The sequence below is a fragment of the Crotalus tigris genome, unplaced genomic scaffold, assembly GCF_016545835.1.
Source record: "Crotalus tigris isolate CLP2741 ecotype Arizona unplaced genomic scaffold, ASM1654583v1 scf7180000024514.4999324561:1519799, whole genome shotgun sequence".
Lineage (NCBI taxonomy): Eukaryota > Metazoa > Chordata > Lepidosauria > Squamata > Viperidae > Crotalus > Crotalus tigris.
In genome coordinates this window covers 135,296-151,391 of record NW_024100687.1, presented here as the reverse complement: position 1 = coordinate 151,391, position 16,096 = coordinate 135,296, and the positions used below count along the sequence as shown (strand labels likewise).

Here is a 16,096-nt window from a genome sequence, read left to right as displayed (position 1 = left end):
CCGCCACCTAGCACAGCTGCCCCAGGTCTACAGGGCCTAGCCTTGCACAAGAAGGGCATGCGCCCCATCCTCCCGCCACCGTGCAAGATAAGGTTTCCGTGCCCGCCCTCGCCCAGATGCCCTTGCCTCCCCCAAGCGTTTCTTTTACTAATCTGCGTTTCAGCTGCATTCCATTTCTCCATTTGCTTCTCAGCCTTCGCCGCATGTTTGTGGGACTATTGGTTAAAAAAAATGTTCCATCAGACTTTCTAACTTCTTGAGATCTCGTGAGAAGTTAGAAAGTCTGATGGAACCTTTTTTTTTTTTTTTTTACTAATAGTCCCACAAACACGCGGCAAAGGCTGAGAAGCAAACGGAGAAACAGAATGCAGATGAAAGGCAGGCTAGTAAAAAGTTTGGGGGAGGTGAGGGCATCTGGGCGGGGGCGGAAATCTTACCCTACGTGGCTTCGGCAGGTGTCTGGCACAGGGAGGGAAGCAACTAGTCCACCACCATGCTAAAACCGCTGCGTTGCTTCTCCACCCCATGCACAGGTCCTGCCCCACCCCCGCATGCTCATGGCCTACTGGTGCCAGTACCGGCAAAAAGTAAGCCCTCCCCGAAAGTAAAACACTCTGCTTACTTCAGAGCCCAAAAGAAAGTAAGACAGTGTCTTACTTTCGGGGAAACACGGTAACATTACCTTTATTGTAAGGTTACAGTAACAGAATCTTGCAAGTCTGAAAGAATTTCTCCCCACCTTTTACTTTCCAGAAAACCGGGGAATGTCCCTCCTGAGATGTTTCCCATGCTCCTTTTCCTTCTGTGGGCTGAGACACTTTTTGCAATTGTCTAGGCTGTACCTCTTCATCCTAGCTCCCAAGGTCATTCCCAAATACCATTAATACACACACATATATGTAAATCTAAATTTGTATGTTTAGTTTTCAGAGTTAAGTGCCAATATCTTGATTTTTTAAAAAAATATCAGCTACAAGATTAGTATTAGCACTTATAACTACTATGAAGACAGTGATAAATAAATGTAACCTATTCTCTGAGAATTAGATAAAGCAAATGAGCTTCTACAACACTGGAGATATAATATTAGACAAAATGTTTTTATGGAAAAATTAACACTCTAAATATTATAGTTTTGTAAAACAGTATTATAATCAGCCACTTGTTTCCTATGCTTAGCTGCCCTGTGAAGTACTGGTCCTCATGGGTCAGAGATTTCCCATATAAGTATGAGATCTATCTTTCCTTATTGTCTGGGGAACACTCAGCATGTAAAGGTAATATTTATGATGCTACCTTGTAGTATTTCCTGTTAAAACTGTAATTTTCAGTTAAATTACTTACCCTGAAAAAAGTGAAGCTACTAACTGAATTAAGTGTCACTCAAAAGCAGTTTCTTGGCTTTTTCTTACACAGCGGGCAACTTTTCTTTTAAATTCTCCATTTCTATCTTCCCTCCATTCTTTCTGTGAATTAAAATACAGATTTTGAAAACTGTTTAAAACATGCATTGTCTCCCCAACCTCCTGAGAAAAATACCCATTATTTTCTTATATTGTTTAAGAGAAAAAAGTAACATGTGATATTTCAACTAACATCTTCAATGAATTAAGCCTACATTTAATTTGTTCATAGTAAGTATAATTTGCAATTCCGTCTTGAACAAATCAAAAATAAAAACAAAACCATTAATATACAATTAAATAACAGTTTAAAAAATATAGAAACAAGAGGCTAAAAGAATGCAAACGACCAGTTGTCTGCAAGGAGTATAAATCCTGCCATTCCCCACCATCCAGTCAGAGATGAGGAAGCTTCTTGGATGAGAAGCGAAACATCTTCAAGAAAAACAAGAAAACCCAGTTGCCTTATGAAAAAAGCACCTTTGGGACAAGCGGCGGGGAGAGAGCATTCCAAATTTACATACAATACAGCCATTTCACAGGGCCCATTCTTCCATGGGATCCACAAATCTAGCAGAAGCAAGTTTTAAAGGCCTTTTAGAAGGCTAATAGAGTTGGGACCAATCTCACTTCAGGAGGAATAATATTCCAGAGGGTGGGTATCACGGCAGAAAAGACTCTCTTCTTAGGCCCCACCAAACAATGCCCTTTGGTTAACAGGACCCACAACATGCCTCTCCTGCTGGACATGATGGAATGGGTAGATGTAAACTGGGAGAGGTGGTCTCTCAGAGAATCTGGCATTGAACAATATGGGGCCTTAAAAGGTCAAAATATTTAAAGGATTCCATGGAACCCATTAAGTGGTTTGCTTGGATGCTGTTGCCAGCGGTGGGGTATATTGGGTTTTGGATTTTATTCCAGTAAGCCACCCAAAATCAGAACATTAACACTATTAAACACACTTTTTTTAGTTCAAGCCCTGTCTCTCTTATTAAGAGAATATTTATTACAGAGGAAATCTGTTAGTCAAGGACTCAAATTAATTCCTAATTTCTTGTAGCAATGGTAGGAACATTTTTATTTATAAGAGTCATACCGCTGCATCAACATTAGCAGGAGAATCACCGTTGGGATCTGCCAGCATAGAAATTACACTAATCATTATGGTTTCCACCGTATGAATGGGAAGCCAGCGTTCTTCAGGTTTCTCATAGCCATACTTGTCTTCACCAGGTTCATGAAGGATAGAAATACAGACATCACCATTTTTGTCAACTACAAAGAAAGAAAGGGAAGATCATTCAGAGGCAGAGTGTAGCAGCAAAGATATTTTAGATAACTGCAAAGATCAGCTGTGAGCCAGTTTTCAGTCACGATCCTCAATCCATCGTGCCAATATTATGGAATGTCACAGAGTGACACAGTTCTTTTTTTGAATTGGAGGTGTATTGTTTTGCAAGGCTGGCAACTAACAGGAAAACATGACAGTGAAGGCCTTTATGCTTTTTACAGTGATGTTCTATACAGCAGACATTTACAATAGGTATATACAACACAATATCCAATGTCACGTTTCCTCTCAAATCTTCCTGTAAGAGATTTTCCCCCTCTATCTCTTCTCTTCCTCCCCTTTTCTCGCCCTCTTTATCTCTCATTCATGGGTTTGACAAGAGAGTGGCTAAAATTTACTATAGCGTGCTCAGGTGGTGTTACCTGTACCTGGAATTGCTCAGCTGAACACCTACTGCTTCTCTCTTGGGGAAGAGCCTCTCTCAAAGTCTTTTGCCTAGTTATTTCCCAGCAAACAGGGCTTCCTCACCAAAAGCCAATCTCAAACTTTCCTTCTTGGGTTGTGGATGCTACCGCCTCCTGTAGCCAGCCAATTCGCTCCATTTTGTTGTTGGGTCTTGGGTGGAGCTCTTGTCCTTCTGGGTTTTCACTTCCTTCTTCCAGGGAAGCCACCTCTGGACTTTTCTTCTCTCTTCCCAACTGGGAACAAGACTCTTCACACTTCTCCCACTTTTCTCTAACACCACTCTACTCTATTTTGTACAGACCTTTTCTTTCTCTCTCTCTCTCTCTCTCTCTCTCTCTCTCTCTCTCTCTCTCTCTCTCCAATTTTTGGGTTAGACTGGCAGCATGTCCACCAGTAAGTGAGGAGGTGGGTATTCCCCCCCCCCCCCGGAGCTCTAGTCCCCAACGTTTATATACCTGGCAGGAACAACGGGTCTGCTGGCTCTTACCACAGCTAGATCAGCTCAGCAGCCACCAAAACCCATATGCCCATGGAGCAAGTTATTATAATACTATAATACAATTTCTGAGGTCACAAGTCTTAACTTCAACAGACGGTGTACAGTGTAATACAGTAAAACAGTTTACTGGGCTTGACATTTCAAAAATTCATATTAAATTTCTATGAAACCCCTTTTCTCTAGCACCACAATGGCAGCACTCAGATGGATGTCATAATTTTCAGGGGATCATAATAGTGGATATTAAGGAGAAAATAGTGTATAGTCTTCTACAGTCTTTATTTCACAAAAGCATATCTGGTCCATCTTGATTTCAGGGAAGATATTCTTCTGGACCAAATATGACATTCCTTTCTAGTAATTTCCCACAGTGATTCTAATGTAGTTCACATTCATTCCAAATAGAAGAGAGAAAATAGCATTTTATAAGACATAATATCTTACCATTTGGATGCCATATTTCTGTGATAAATTTCATTTTTGGCGGCCTGAGAGGATAATCTTTTGGGAAAGTAAGATGAGCCTTGAAGACACCGCCTTCACTAAAGAAATTAAGAATATTTTCAGTAATCAACGTCAAAATGTCAAAGCCTTAAGTTATTTGTTGGCTTGAAAAGTCACTACAACATCCAAAAGACTGATTATTGATTAAATAGATGTTTTAATCCTTTAAATTGCTTCCCGTATATTCAATACTTCCTCAGTGGGAATTACTGAAATTTCATAAGGCAGAACCATGAAGTATTTACCGTAATCTAAATTCATTATTTCATAATTAAACTACTGTGCTCTGTAATGCAAACATCCACTGATTTTAAATGGAATTTATATCAAAGTATAAATGTTAAAAGATTCTGATCTTTAATCAACTATTCTCAAACCAAATTTATGTACATTTGTTACCAATAGTATATATTACCAAAATGATATGTACAAAGAAAACAGACTCTTACATATCATAAAACATACACTGAACAGTTTTTTAAATTACTGTTGCCTTCCTTTTTTGCTTTCCACTCTTTATCCTGGCAAAGACATAAACTAAATTGCTAGTCTAACTAACGAATAAAGAATCACAGCCAACATGAAGATTAAAAACCCATGAAAAAATATCAATGGCCCAATAGTCCACCAACAAATTGAAAACAGTAGGTTGTTTACCTGCAACTTTGGGCAGTCATTTCTGAATTTGCACATGAGTTTTTGAGCATGTGCAGAAACTCATTTGGTATGGTATAAAGCAGACTTCCACAACCTATGGCTCAAAATTCAATTACCAAAATTCTTAGCAATGGCCATATTCACTCAGTATTTTGGGAGCTGAAATTCACACAATTGAAGGGCACCCAAGTTGGGGAAAGCTACTGTACAACCAAAATGTTTGCCTTAAAAAAAAAAAAATCATACCCTCCCCACAATGTTTCTGTTAAAGGAGTATCTCTCCAAACCTAAAGGAAAATAGTAGTTTGTATGAATGCCTAGATCAGACATGTCAGACTCGCAATGTCACGTGATGTCGCGCAACATATCGGGACTGTTTTGCCATTGCCGGCAATGGGGTGGGCACGGCTTCTGCATGATGCGTCTGGCCTGTGGGCCGGCAGTTTGACATCCCTGGTCTAGATAAACATTTGAAGAATGAAAATCAGGAGCAGTTTGTCATTCTTCTTCATGGTTGTGAAGTAACACACAAGGATGAACAAGAAGCCCATTTATTGTAGAAAGGAAATCCTATACCAGGGGTGTCAAACTGCTGGCCTGCGGGCAGGATACATCATGCTGAAACCGCACCCACCCCATTATTGCTGGCAATGGAAAAAAAGTCACAATATGTCGTGACACATCACGTGACATTGGGAGTTTGACACCCGTCCTATACAGTGAATGGAATGATAATGCCTCCCTTAAAATCACATGAGATTTGGCTAAAATCTAGGCAGATGTTACACACATATGGTGACAACTGCAATCAGGCAGACAGACAACAGAAGCCAAAGAGAAACACCCATTTTAAGAAACAGATACCATCATGGTCCAGGTTGATTGGCAGCTCACTGAAGAGGGAGAGTACTAACAAATCTGTACTATATCTCAGTATAAATGATAACATCACAAATAAATCTCTAGACATGGACTGAAGATCTATAGTATAGATCACAAACAAATAAGCACTGTGTCTTTTGAAAGACAGCAGTGTGCTAATGTAGAACACTAAACAAACCCACATAATTAAAGAATAAAACAAGCTTATACATCAACCGCCTGCTGAATAAAAATATTTTGACTGTCATGAAGTACACAGAAAAAGAAGCAAGTAGGCTTTCTTTCTTGGTGGGGTATCCCAACCCTTGGAAGCCGGTTCAGAACGATTCTCTTGTCATTTTCCCATCAAATGTATTTCCAAAAGTATTAAGGTCAGAACAGATCTACAAGGTTCTTAAAACCCAGGACAACCATGCAAGGGAAAAATACTCTTGAGGCCTTTTTGCCTTCTATCTAACTTCCTAGAACCGTAGCTTAGTACAAGTAGAAAAATTATCTTCCAGAAATCTCTACTTTTACCAAACTTTTTCTCAGTGATATAATGAAATTCAGATATGGCCCCAAACAAAGGAAAGGTAAATAAAGATGTGTACGTTAAGTCTCAACTTGTGGATAAGGATTAAAAGCAAAACCTAAATATTTGAAGAACATTTCCAGTGTAGCCTACAGCAATACAGATTAAATAAACAAAAAGCTTCCCTGCATTTGGAATAAAAGGGTTTCTATGGTACAGTCTAGGAAACATTTGTTGCATAAAAGATGTTGTTGGGCCACATGCATTTGTACTCTCATCATCTGTTAAATCAAACTACAAATTTACTGGCAGAGTGCCTAAAACAGCATTTGGTATGTAGGGGGGTATTAAATGAATAAGCATAATGACAAATGCCTGAACTTGTTCTTGTCAAGTAGTAATAGTAATAAGACATGCACTTTAAGAAAGTGATATTATCAATATAAGGTCCTATCGTACACTCATTATTTATCACAATTAACATGTAATCTTACAGACAAAAGATTGAGCTGTCATTTCCTGTTTTGGAAACAGTCATAAAATGGATAATCTTTGTTACTGAAACCACATCTAGACATCCAGATCTCAATTTTTTAAGCCTAGGATGGCACCAAGAGCATGCTATGTATGCTAAATGATGAAAATCAGAAAAAAATATATACAAAACCCTAAGTTGCAAGGTTCATTTTGCCTGCTATCCTACTTATATGAATATTTGCATTATCTTTATATATCACTTTACTTTTATGTAATTCAGACTCAGGTTCTGCTCAACATTTAAACTGCTGAACCACTATTAATTTATAGTTAAGGAGTCTACTGGAGTTATGTGCGGTGTTTCTGTGACTAGATTAAAAAAATGGTATTTCTTGTATCTATGACTTATACCGGGGCTTGTCAACCGGTGGTACGCGTACCACTTGTGGTACGCGACCAACTGGCTGGTGGTACGCGGCGTTGCCTTCCTCTCCCCCCGCGGTGTCACCTTCCTTCCCCCCCGCTCCGCTCCTTCTCACCTCACTTGTTTGTGGAAAATATGCTGCTTGGCGGCAGCCTGCACGAACTTTACCGAATGTGCCCTGCAGGAGGCGCGTGAAGAGCGCAGGTGCAGAACAAGGCCCCGCCCTCCCAGGGACTCATTGTGCAGCAACTAGTTTGACTTCTCGTGCACTCAGATCAGTGAAGGGGAGGCCACTGCAGCGCTGAACTCCTGAGCCTGTCAGCTGGTGACCCCCTGAACTTGTGCTTGTCAGCTGGGAGGTCTGGCCTCGACGCCAGACGCCGGTCTCCTTTGCTACCCCACACGTTGTCCTCGACCCCTCCCCCAGACCGCCGGGGCTTGACAGGGAGAGAGGGAGTGAAGGAGGAAGGGACTCCTCCTCCTCTCCTAAGGTTCAAAGCATGATCAGCTTCCCAAGGGCGCCACAATCCCAATTCATGTGTTTCTGCTGTATCTCCTCGGCATTCCCGGGAATGGGGTGGGCAGAAGAAAGCTTGATTAGGCTAGGCAAAGAAAAGCCACAGAGCCGCGAGCTCAGATCACAGACAGGCCGGGGAAGGGGGTGAAGAAGAGGAAGAGGATTGGGAGAGAGAAAATGCCAAGCTTGTCCTCGCCTCTCCCAAGAACCTCCTGTGCCACCTCACAGGAACACCTGGTTTCAGATTTTTTTCGCGCAGAGGAGAGAGGAAAAACAATTGCGGAACACTGGGGAATCCCTTGCAAGGCACCATGTACCTTGGTGCTTATTTCCTAATGCCTTCCCCCACCCCCGTGTTTTCTGCTCCACCCCAAATTCGCCTCCCTTCCACTCTCCTTATGCAGCCATCTCTATGGTCTTAATACAGCCCTCAGTCTGTCTCGCTTTCAACACCCCCTAAAATTCTTCATTCAGGCAGGCTTTCAGAATTCGACTGGCAGGATGCAGGTAATCCCCCCCGTCCTGCCGCCTCCCACAGCACCCCACCGCTCTGCGTCCCGCGCCTCCGTATCTCAAGCCTCTGTGGCACAGAACTGCTGGAGTTATGCTTGGGTGGAAGATTTTTTTCTTTTACAGATGGGGCGGGTGGGCCCGACATTTGTGGGCAGGCAGGACCCTGCCTGCCGAGCCACCGCCTCCCCATTGCCCTCCACACCAGCCAGCTCCGTCGCCAGACCTCCCAGCTGACTGGCGCAGGTCTGGAGGTCGCCAGTTGACGGGTGCAGGAGTTCTGCGCTGCGGCGGCCTCCCCTTTGCCCTCCGCACTGACCAAAGCATTGCCTGACATTCCAGCTGACAGGCGCAGGTCCAGGGGCTGCCAGCTGACGGGCGCAGGAGCTTGTCGCCTTGGCGGCCTCCCAACCACCTGCTTCTTTGGCTGGAGCAGTTGCCAGGGCTTGCATAGCCCCCAAGGTCTGCTGACACGCCCCCCGCAGCCGGCGACCATGCAAGCCCTGGCAACTGCTCCAGCCAAAGAAGCAGGCGGCTGGGAGGCCGTTGCGGCACCTCCCATCAGCTGGGAGGTCTGGACACTGAGCTAGCTGGCATGGAGGGCGACGGGGAGGTGGCAGCTCGGCGGGCTGGGTCCTGCCTGCCTGTGAATGTCGGCCCCACCTGCCCCATATGTAAAAGAAAAACTCTTCCACCCAAGCATAACTTTTAAGGATTTTAAGAATCTTTGAGAGGGAGAGAGAAATAGAGAGAGGGAGAGAAAGAGGGAAAGAGAAATAGGGAGAGAGAAAAAGAGAGAGAGAGAGAGAAAGAGGGAGAGAAAGAGGAGAGGGAGAAAGAGGGAGAGAGAGAAAGAAGGAGGGAGAGGGAGAGAGAAAAAAAAGGAGAGAGAGAGAAAGAGAGAGAGAGAAAGAGGAGAGGGAGAAAGAGGGAGAGAAAGGAGGGAGAGGGAGAGAGAGAAAAAGGGAGAGAGAGAGAAAGAGAAAGAGGAGAGGGAGAAAGAGGGAGAGAGAGAAAGGAGGGAGAGAGAAAGGGAGACAGGAAGAGAGAAAAAGAAAGGGAGACAGGGAGAGAAAAAGAGACAGGGAGGGTGAAAGAGAGGGAGAGAGGGAAAGAGAAAGGGAGAAAGAAAGAGAGGGAGAGAAAAAAAGGAGAGAGATTAAACTAGTAACATGGTTGTTCAGTGAATCTGGTTTCCCCACTAACTTTGCTTATCACAAGGTTGCAAAAGGTGATCACATGACTCTGGAACAATGTGACCATCATAAATAAGAATTGGTTGCCAATCATCTGAATGTAAATCACATGACCCTGGGGATGCTGCAATGGTCATAAGTGTGAAAAATGATCATTAAGTCACTTTTTCCAGTGCTGTTGTAATTTTGAACAGTCACTAAGCAAACTGTTGTAAGTTGAGGACTACCTGTACTTTATCACTTTTTCCATTTTTTTTTTTTTTTTGGTCATCAAGCTTTTGACACCTTGCTGGGTAACTGGTGGTACTCGAATGTTGCCATATTCTAAAAGTGGTACAATCGGTGAAAAGGTTGAAAAGCCCTGACTTACACTACAGTGTAATGGATAGAAGTTCCTGTGAAGACAGCTTTTGCAATTTACTTAAAAGTATGGCTTGTGTTTAATGGGATTTGCTCCTTAGCGTTTTTTAAAATTAATTTTAAAGTACATGGTTTAGCTTAAGAGGTTTAATTGCTTCATAGCTTGATCTTTCTGCAGCATCATTATCGTATCTATCTCTGTGCTTTAACATTTTGATCTTTTCCTCCTTTCTAATCTTTTAAGGAAAGTCTATTATCTGGTGTTCTACAATTTTGCTCATAATTAGTATTCACAGAGCCTACTATTCATTATTTAATTATCTGGGGGGGGGGTGGAACACATGATGAAGAGACAGCAGTTCTGTTGCCTTCATTAAACAAGGGTCGTACAGGTCATTAAGTGAGCAGTTCATGTGCCTGCAACTTCTGATTTTGATTCAGGGAAATCAGCAGGGAAAGTCACAAATTTCTATCACGTGACTGTGGATGATGCAGCAATGGCTGTAAGTATGAGGTAAGGTCTAACTACCAGTCATACAGTGCAGGTGTAAATTCAAATGGTCACTGAATGGTCATTAAATGAGAACCAACTGTAAGAATTTGATTAACTGTGGATATATTATTTTTTAAATTATCTTTTTATTTTGAATATAGAAACCACACAAATCATTGCTTCTGAAATTCTTTTCTATTCTTTGACCAGCAAACCATAGAAGATGCTACTACAGGTAGTCCTTGCTTACTGACCACTTGTTCAGCGACATTCAGATTTATGACAGCACTGAAAAACAAGACTTATGACAAATCCTCAAAGTTGTTGAAGTTATGTGATTGTGATATGGGTGCTCAGCAACTGGCATGCATTGCCCTTGTATGATCAGATCACCATTTACAACCTCACAGTCAGATTCCAACAAAGTCAATGGGGAAGCTGACAGGAAACTGCAAGTCACAATCATATTTTGTTGCACTTAACAATCATGTAGCTTAGCAATGGAGTCACCAGTGCCTACTGTGGTTGGTAAATTAGTTCTACTTGAATGTTAGAAAGTAAGATGTTGCTTGTGTATGTATGTATGTATTGCACTTCTCTAAAGTTATGCCTATCTGTGTTTTATGTGTATATGTGTACTGGGAAACACAGGGTTGGCTACATGCTCTGCTCTGGGCCATATGACAAGGAGGGAAAAGGAAGGTGGCTTAGAGTGGAATAGTCAGCAATATTCTGAATGGCTGCAAACTATCTTTCCCATAGGGATACAATGGGCTTTTTTAGTGGATTTTTTTTTTCCTGTATGGCTCATTTTCAAATTCATTTCAGTTTCTGGAGTTATCCTGCCTATAGCTAGACACAGTCCCAAGCAACTTTCCACGATTTCTTTCCAACATTCCATTGAGTTGGAAACAAATATTTCTCAAATGTGTAAGAAATGTTACATTTCATATGCAACTTTGTTTCAGCATGTGGATCTCATTAGGTTTCAGAGAGAAGGGAGCTGACTAAAGTAATGGCTTAGCAAAGGTTAGGTTAAGATTTGCATAATATAAATCTATCTATATACATATCCATTATATCCACTTACAAGGGATAAAGCAATATTACGCACTGAAAGGAATAAAACCAGACCATACAAAAGGTAAGGAAAAGATAAGGAAATATAACTAAATATGGTTTACTTCAACACTATTCACTTTTTTTTTTAAATGGCTTCTGGCAACTGCCTAAACAGGTCCCTGCTGTTTTCTTGCCAATATTTTTGAAAGTTGTTTGCTATTGCCTCCTTCCTAGGGCTGAGAAAGAGTGACTGTCACTCAGCTGGCTTTGTGCCTAAGTTTGGACTACATCAATGATTTGGACGAGGGGATATATGGGGAACTCATAAAATTTGCAGATGACACTAAGGAATAGCCAACACTTCAGAAGATAGGCTTAAGATACAGGAGGATCTTGACAAACTTGAACATTGGGCGCTATCTAACAAAATGAAAATTAATGGTGAAAAAAGTAAGCTTCTACTTTTAAGCAAGAAAAACCAAATTCACAGATAAAGTAGAGGTGGTACCTGTCCCAGTAGTAGTAACTGCAAAAGGGATCTCGGAGTCCTAGTGGACAATCACATAAAAATGAGCCAGCAGTGTGCTGCAGATGCCATAAAAGCCAACACAGTGCTAAGCTGTATTAACAGAAGGGGCGTTGACTTACCTGAACGCCTTTTCTCAGCACGGAGATGGATAATCCACGCAGTGGGTTGAGACTGTATTCCTGGCCAATCAGATCAGTCAGCCAAAGTTGCCACGCCCCGTCTTGGACCATGATCCTTTAGTCTTGACTCGAGCGCAGCCATTGACTGACAGTAAGACGTTTTGGCTCCACTAAATATACCCTATTATTCTAGTCTATAAGGGTGGGTGTGGATTATCCATCTCCGTGCTGAGAAAAGGCGTTCAGGTAAGTCAACGCCCCTTCTCCAGCACTGGAGATGGATAATCCACGCAGTGGGACATACCAAAGCCTATTGTCCCTTGGGTTGGGGAATAGACTGGTCCCGTGTGCAACTTTGGTCTAGCACCTGCTGGAGAACCCTCCTACCGAAGGAGGCCTCTGCAGAGGAGTACCTGTCGATTTTGTAATGACGAATGAATGGAGAGGGCGAGGCCCAAGTGGCTGCCCTGCATACCTCTTCAATAGAAGCCTGCATGGCCCATGCTGCTGAGGTGGCAGCACTCCTTGTGGAATGGGCCGTGATATGCTTGGGGACTTGCAAGGACTCCGCCTGGTATGCCCCCGTGATGCATGCCCTAATCCACCTACCGATGGTAGAGGACGAGACCTTCCGGCCCCTAGTAGCAGGGTGGAAGGATATGAAAAGCGCTTCCGAGCGTCGGAATTCCGCTGTGCGTGAAATGTAATGTCTTAGTGCCCTGCGTACGTCCAAGGTGTGCCATTGTTGTTCCAGGGGATGAGCTGGGTTTGGACAGAAGTCTGGTAGGACTATTTCCTGTGATCTGTGAAAAAGGGAGTTGACCTTTGGAATGAATGAAGGGTCTATTCTTAGGACTACCTTGTCCCTGTGAAAATGGCACAGGTCCTTCCTCATTGAGAGAGAAGCTAACTCGGATATCCGCCGAGCTGACGTGATGGCTACCAAGAATGCTACCTTATGGGTCAGATAGCGAATGTCACATGTTTTGAGTGGTTCGAAGGGCGCTCTGGTAAGAGCTTGTAGTACTCGTGGTAGTTCCCACGATGGATACCTGTGCACGGTTGGCGGTCTGATGTTCGCAGCCCCCTTGAGGAAGGATCGTATTAAGGGATGCTTGCCCAAGGATTCACCGGGGCTGGCAGAAAGTATAGTTGAGAGGGCGGCGATTTGCCTGCGCAGTGTGTTTGGCGAGAGGTCCCTCTCTAGGCCATCTAGTAAAAATTCTAGGATCTTGGGAATTGTGATCCCTTCGAGTAACAATTCCTGTTTAGAGCACCATGATTGGAAGCTTCTCCACGTGGCCTCGTAGATACGGTTCGTGGAGGGGCGCCTTGATGCCTGTATGACCCTAATTACACCCTGTGAGCAAGCCCCCTTGGCTAAAATTGACCGTTCAAGAGCCAGACGGCTAGTTGTAGCCATTGTGGCTCTGGGTGGGAGATCTCCCCCTGCTTGAGGGAGATCCTCTCCGGAGGAATCCGCCATGGATTCGTGCGGGAGAGACTCCTCAAGTCTGCGAACCAAGGTCTCCTTGGCCAATAAGGGGCCACAAGGATTACCTCGGCCCTTTCCCGCAGAATCTTGCGTACTACCGCCGGAAGGAGAGGTAAGGGTGGAAACGCGTACAGGAGCCCCCTTGGCCATGGGCTCCGTAACGCGTCCGTCTGCTCTGCTCCCTTGGATGGGAATCGGGAGAAGAAGCGAGTTAGGTGGGCATTGGAAGGAGAGGCAAAAAGGTCCACCTGGGGAAGCCCGAAGCGGTGACAGACCTCCCTGAAGATCCTCGGGTGTAGTTGCCACTCCGAGTGATCTATTGTTGATCTGCTCAACAGATCTGCTTGGATGTTTGCCTCCCCCGATATGTGGTCGGCCTTTATGGAGGCCAGATTTTGTTCCGCCCAGGCCCCCAGTAGGAGGGCCTCGGCCGAGAGCGAGCGAGAGTGTGTGCCCCCCTGACGGTTTATGTGGGCCTTGGCTGTCACGTTGTCCGTCAGGACCAGTACGTGCCTGCCTTTTATGCTGCTGTGAAAATGCCTTAACGCTAGGTGAATAGCCCGCAGCTCGAGCCAGTTTATGTTGTGTCGGAGATCCACCGCTGACCAGCGGCCCTGTGTCCACTTGGTCCCCAAGTGGCCTCCCCAGCCGAATAAGCTCGCATCTGTTGTGACTACTACTCTGTCTGGTTCCCTGAAGGGGGACCCCCTGAGGAGAGCTGGAGATAGCCACCACCTGAGGGAGTGTCGTACTCTCAGAGGTATGCCTACCCTCTTCCGGGATGCACTGATTTGTTGTCTCTGAAACGGGAGCATGAACCATTGCAGTTCTCTTGAGTGCAGCCTTGCCCAAGGAACTATTGCTATGGTCGATATCATCTTCCCTAGCAGCTGGGAGAGGCAGACCAGCGTCACTGACTGACCGCGGCTTACCTGTTTTACGGCTTTCTTTATGCTGCTGAGGCGTTCCTGTGATAGGTACACCTTGCATTCCTTTGTGTCTATGACCGCTCCCAGGTGGAGTATTCTCGTAGTTGGGGTTAGATGGCTCTTTGGAAAGTTCACCGAGAAGCCGTGGTCCTGCAGCATTTTTATCACTAACTTTAGGTCCGCCCGAGACTGCTGGGCGGACTATGACTGGATTAGAATATCGTCCAGGTAGCACTGGACTCTGACTGGTACGTTTCTTAGTTGTGCTGCCAGAACCGCCAGAATCTTGGTGAACACCCTGGGCGCTGATGACAGGCCGAATGGAAGTGCCCTGTATTGAAAATGGTGCCCCCTGTAGGCAAACCGTAGAAAGCGGCGGTGAGCCAGAGAGATAGGGATGTGCAAGTATGCCTCCGTGAGGTCGATCGATGCCAGAAAATCCCCTTTCCTTACGCTTCCAAGGATGGAGCGTAGTGTCTGCATTTTGAATTTGCGGTATTTTATGTAGAAATTTAGCCTTTTCAAATCCAAAACGGCTCTCCAACCCCCCGAGGGTTTTGGGACCACGAAGAGGATAGAATAAAACCCCTGGTCTCTCTGGTTCATAGGCACCGGCTCTACGGCCCGTATGTTTAGAAGGTGCTGAACGGCCTCGTTCATGAGCCTTCTCTTTGTTGGGTTTGTGGGACAGGGGCACGGGCGGAAGCGGTTCGGGGGCTTTGAGAGAAATTCTAGAGATAGACCATGACGTATGGTGTTCCTGACCCATACGTCCGTGGTGGTCTCTTCCCACTGGGGAGCAAACCCTGCTAGTCTGCCCCCTATGGGAAGGTCTGGGCGGGAGTCATCTGGTACGGCGGAAGGGGCGGTTGTTCCCCCGAAAGGGCCGTCTTCCCTGTGTTTGCCTATGTCTTGTGTTCTGACTGTCCCCCTGTCTTTCCCTATCCTGTCTAGCTTGGAAGGGTTGGGAATTTTGAAAGTAGTTGACCCTGGCTTCCGTACAAAAGGATTGTTTCCTTCCCCAGGAGCCGGGTCTCTTGTCCTGCCTTTTAAGCATGTGTTTAAGGACCTTGCCTTTCTGTCTTTTTTGTTTTGTTTGTTTTAAACGCGAGGGGTTGCCCGAGCCTCCCCCGTTTGTTTAAGGCGGCTGCCGGCTGCTGGAAGGTGGCTGGGGTTTTTGGGTTAGGGAGGGGAGTTAGGGATTTCCCCCTTTTAAGTGGGGGTGGTTTCCCCTGTAGGAATCTGACTTCCTGAGTCTTACAATTTAGCAAGGAAATTTTTGAGTGATCAATTAAATTGAATTAAATTATCTCTAATTAACTTTTAAACTAAGCAATTTCAGCTACTAGAAAAAATCCCCCCTAATGGAAAGGAACTATACCTGCCCAGGAGCCAAAAGTTGTAGGTGTCTCTGTATGGCCAGATCAGTCAAGACTAAGGATCATGGTCCAAGACGGGGCGTGGCAACTTTGGCTGACTGATCTGATTGGCCAGGAATACAGTCTCAACCCACTGCGTGGATTATCCATCTCCAGTGCTGGAGAAGGATAGAATCAAGATCACGTGAAGTGTTAATACCACATTACAATGCCTTGGTAAGGCCACACTTGGAATATTGAATCCAGTTTTGGTCACCCTGATGTAAAAAAGATGTTGAGACTCTAGAAAGAGTACAGAGAAGAGCAACAAAGATGATCAGGGGACTGGAGGCTAAAAGATATAAGGAACGGTTGCTGGAATTGGGTATGTCTAGTTTAATGAAGAGAA

The 16,096-nt window shown here is 44.5% G+C and overlaps 1 protein-coding gene across 1 annotated transcript in view; it reads right to left on the bottom strand.

The window, feature by feature from the left end:
* UBE2G1 (ubiquitin conjugating enzyme E2 G1) overlaps positions 1-16,096 on the bottom strand; it is a 77,375-nt gene that overhangs the window by 3,347 nt on the left and 57,932 nt on the right. The window contains exons 3-5 of the mRNA XM_039333960.1: positions 4,106-4,203; positions 2,503-2,681; positions 1,345-1,466 (exon numbers count right to left, since the gene is read on the bottom strand). Of these exons, the coding sequence (XP_039189894.1) occupies positions 1,380-1,466; positions 2,503-2,681; positions 4,106-4,203 (364 nt within the window). The 3' untranslated portion in view covers positions 1,345-1,379. The remainder of the gene's footprint in view (positions 1-1,344; positions 1,467-2,502; positions 2,682-4,105; positions 4,204-16,096) is intronic.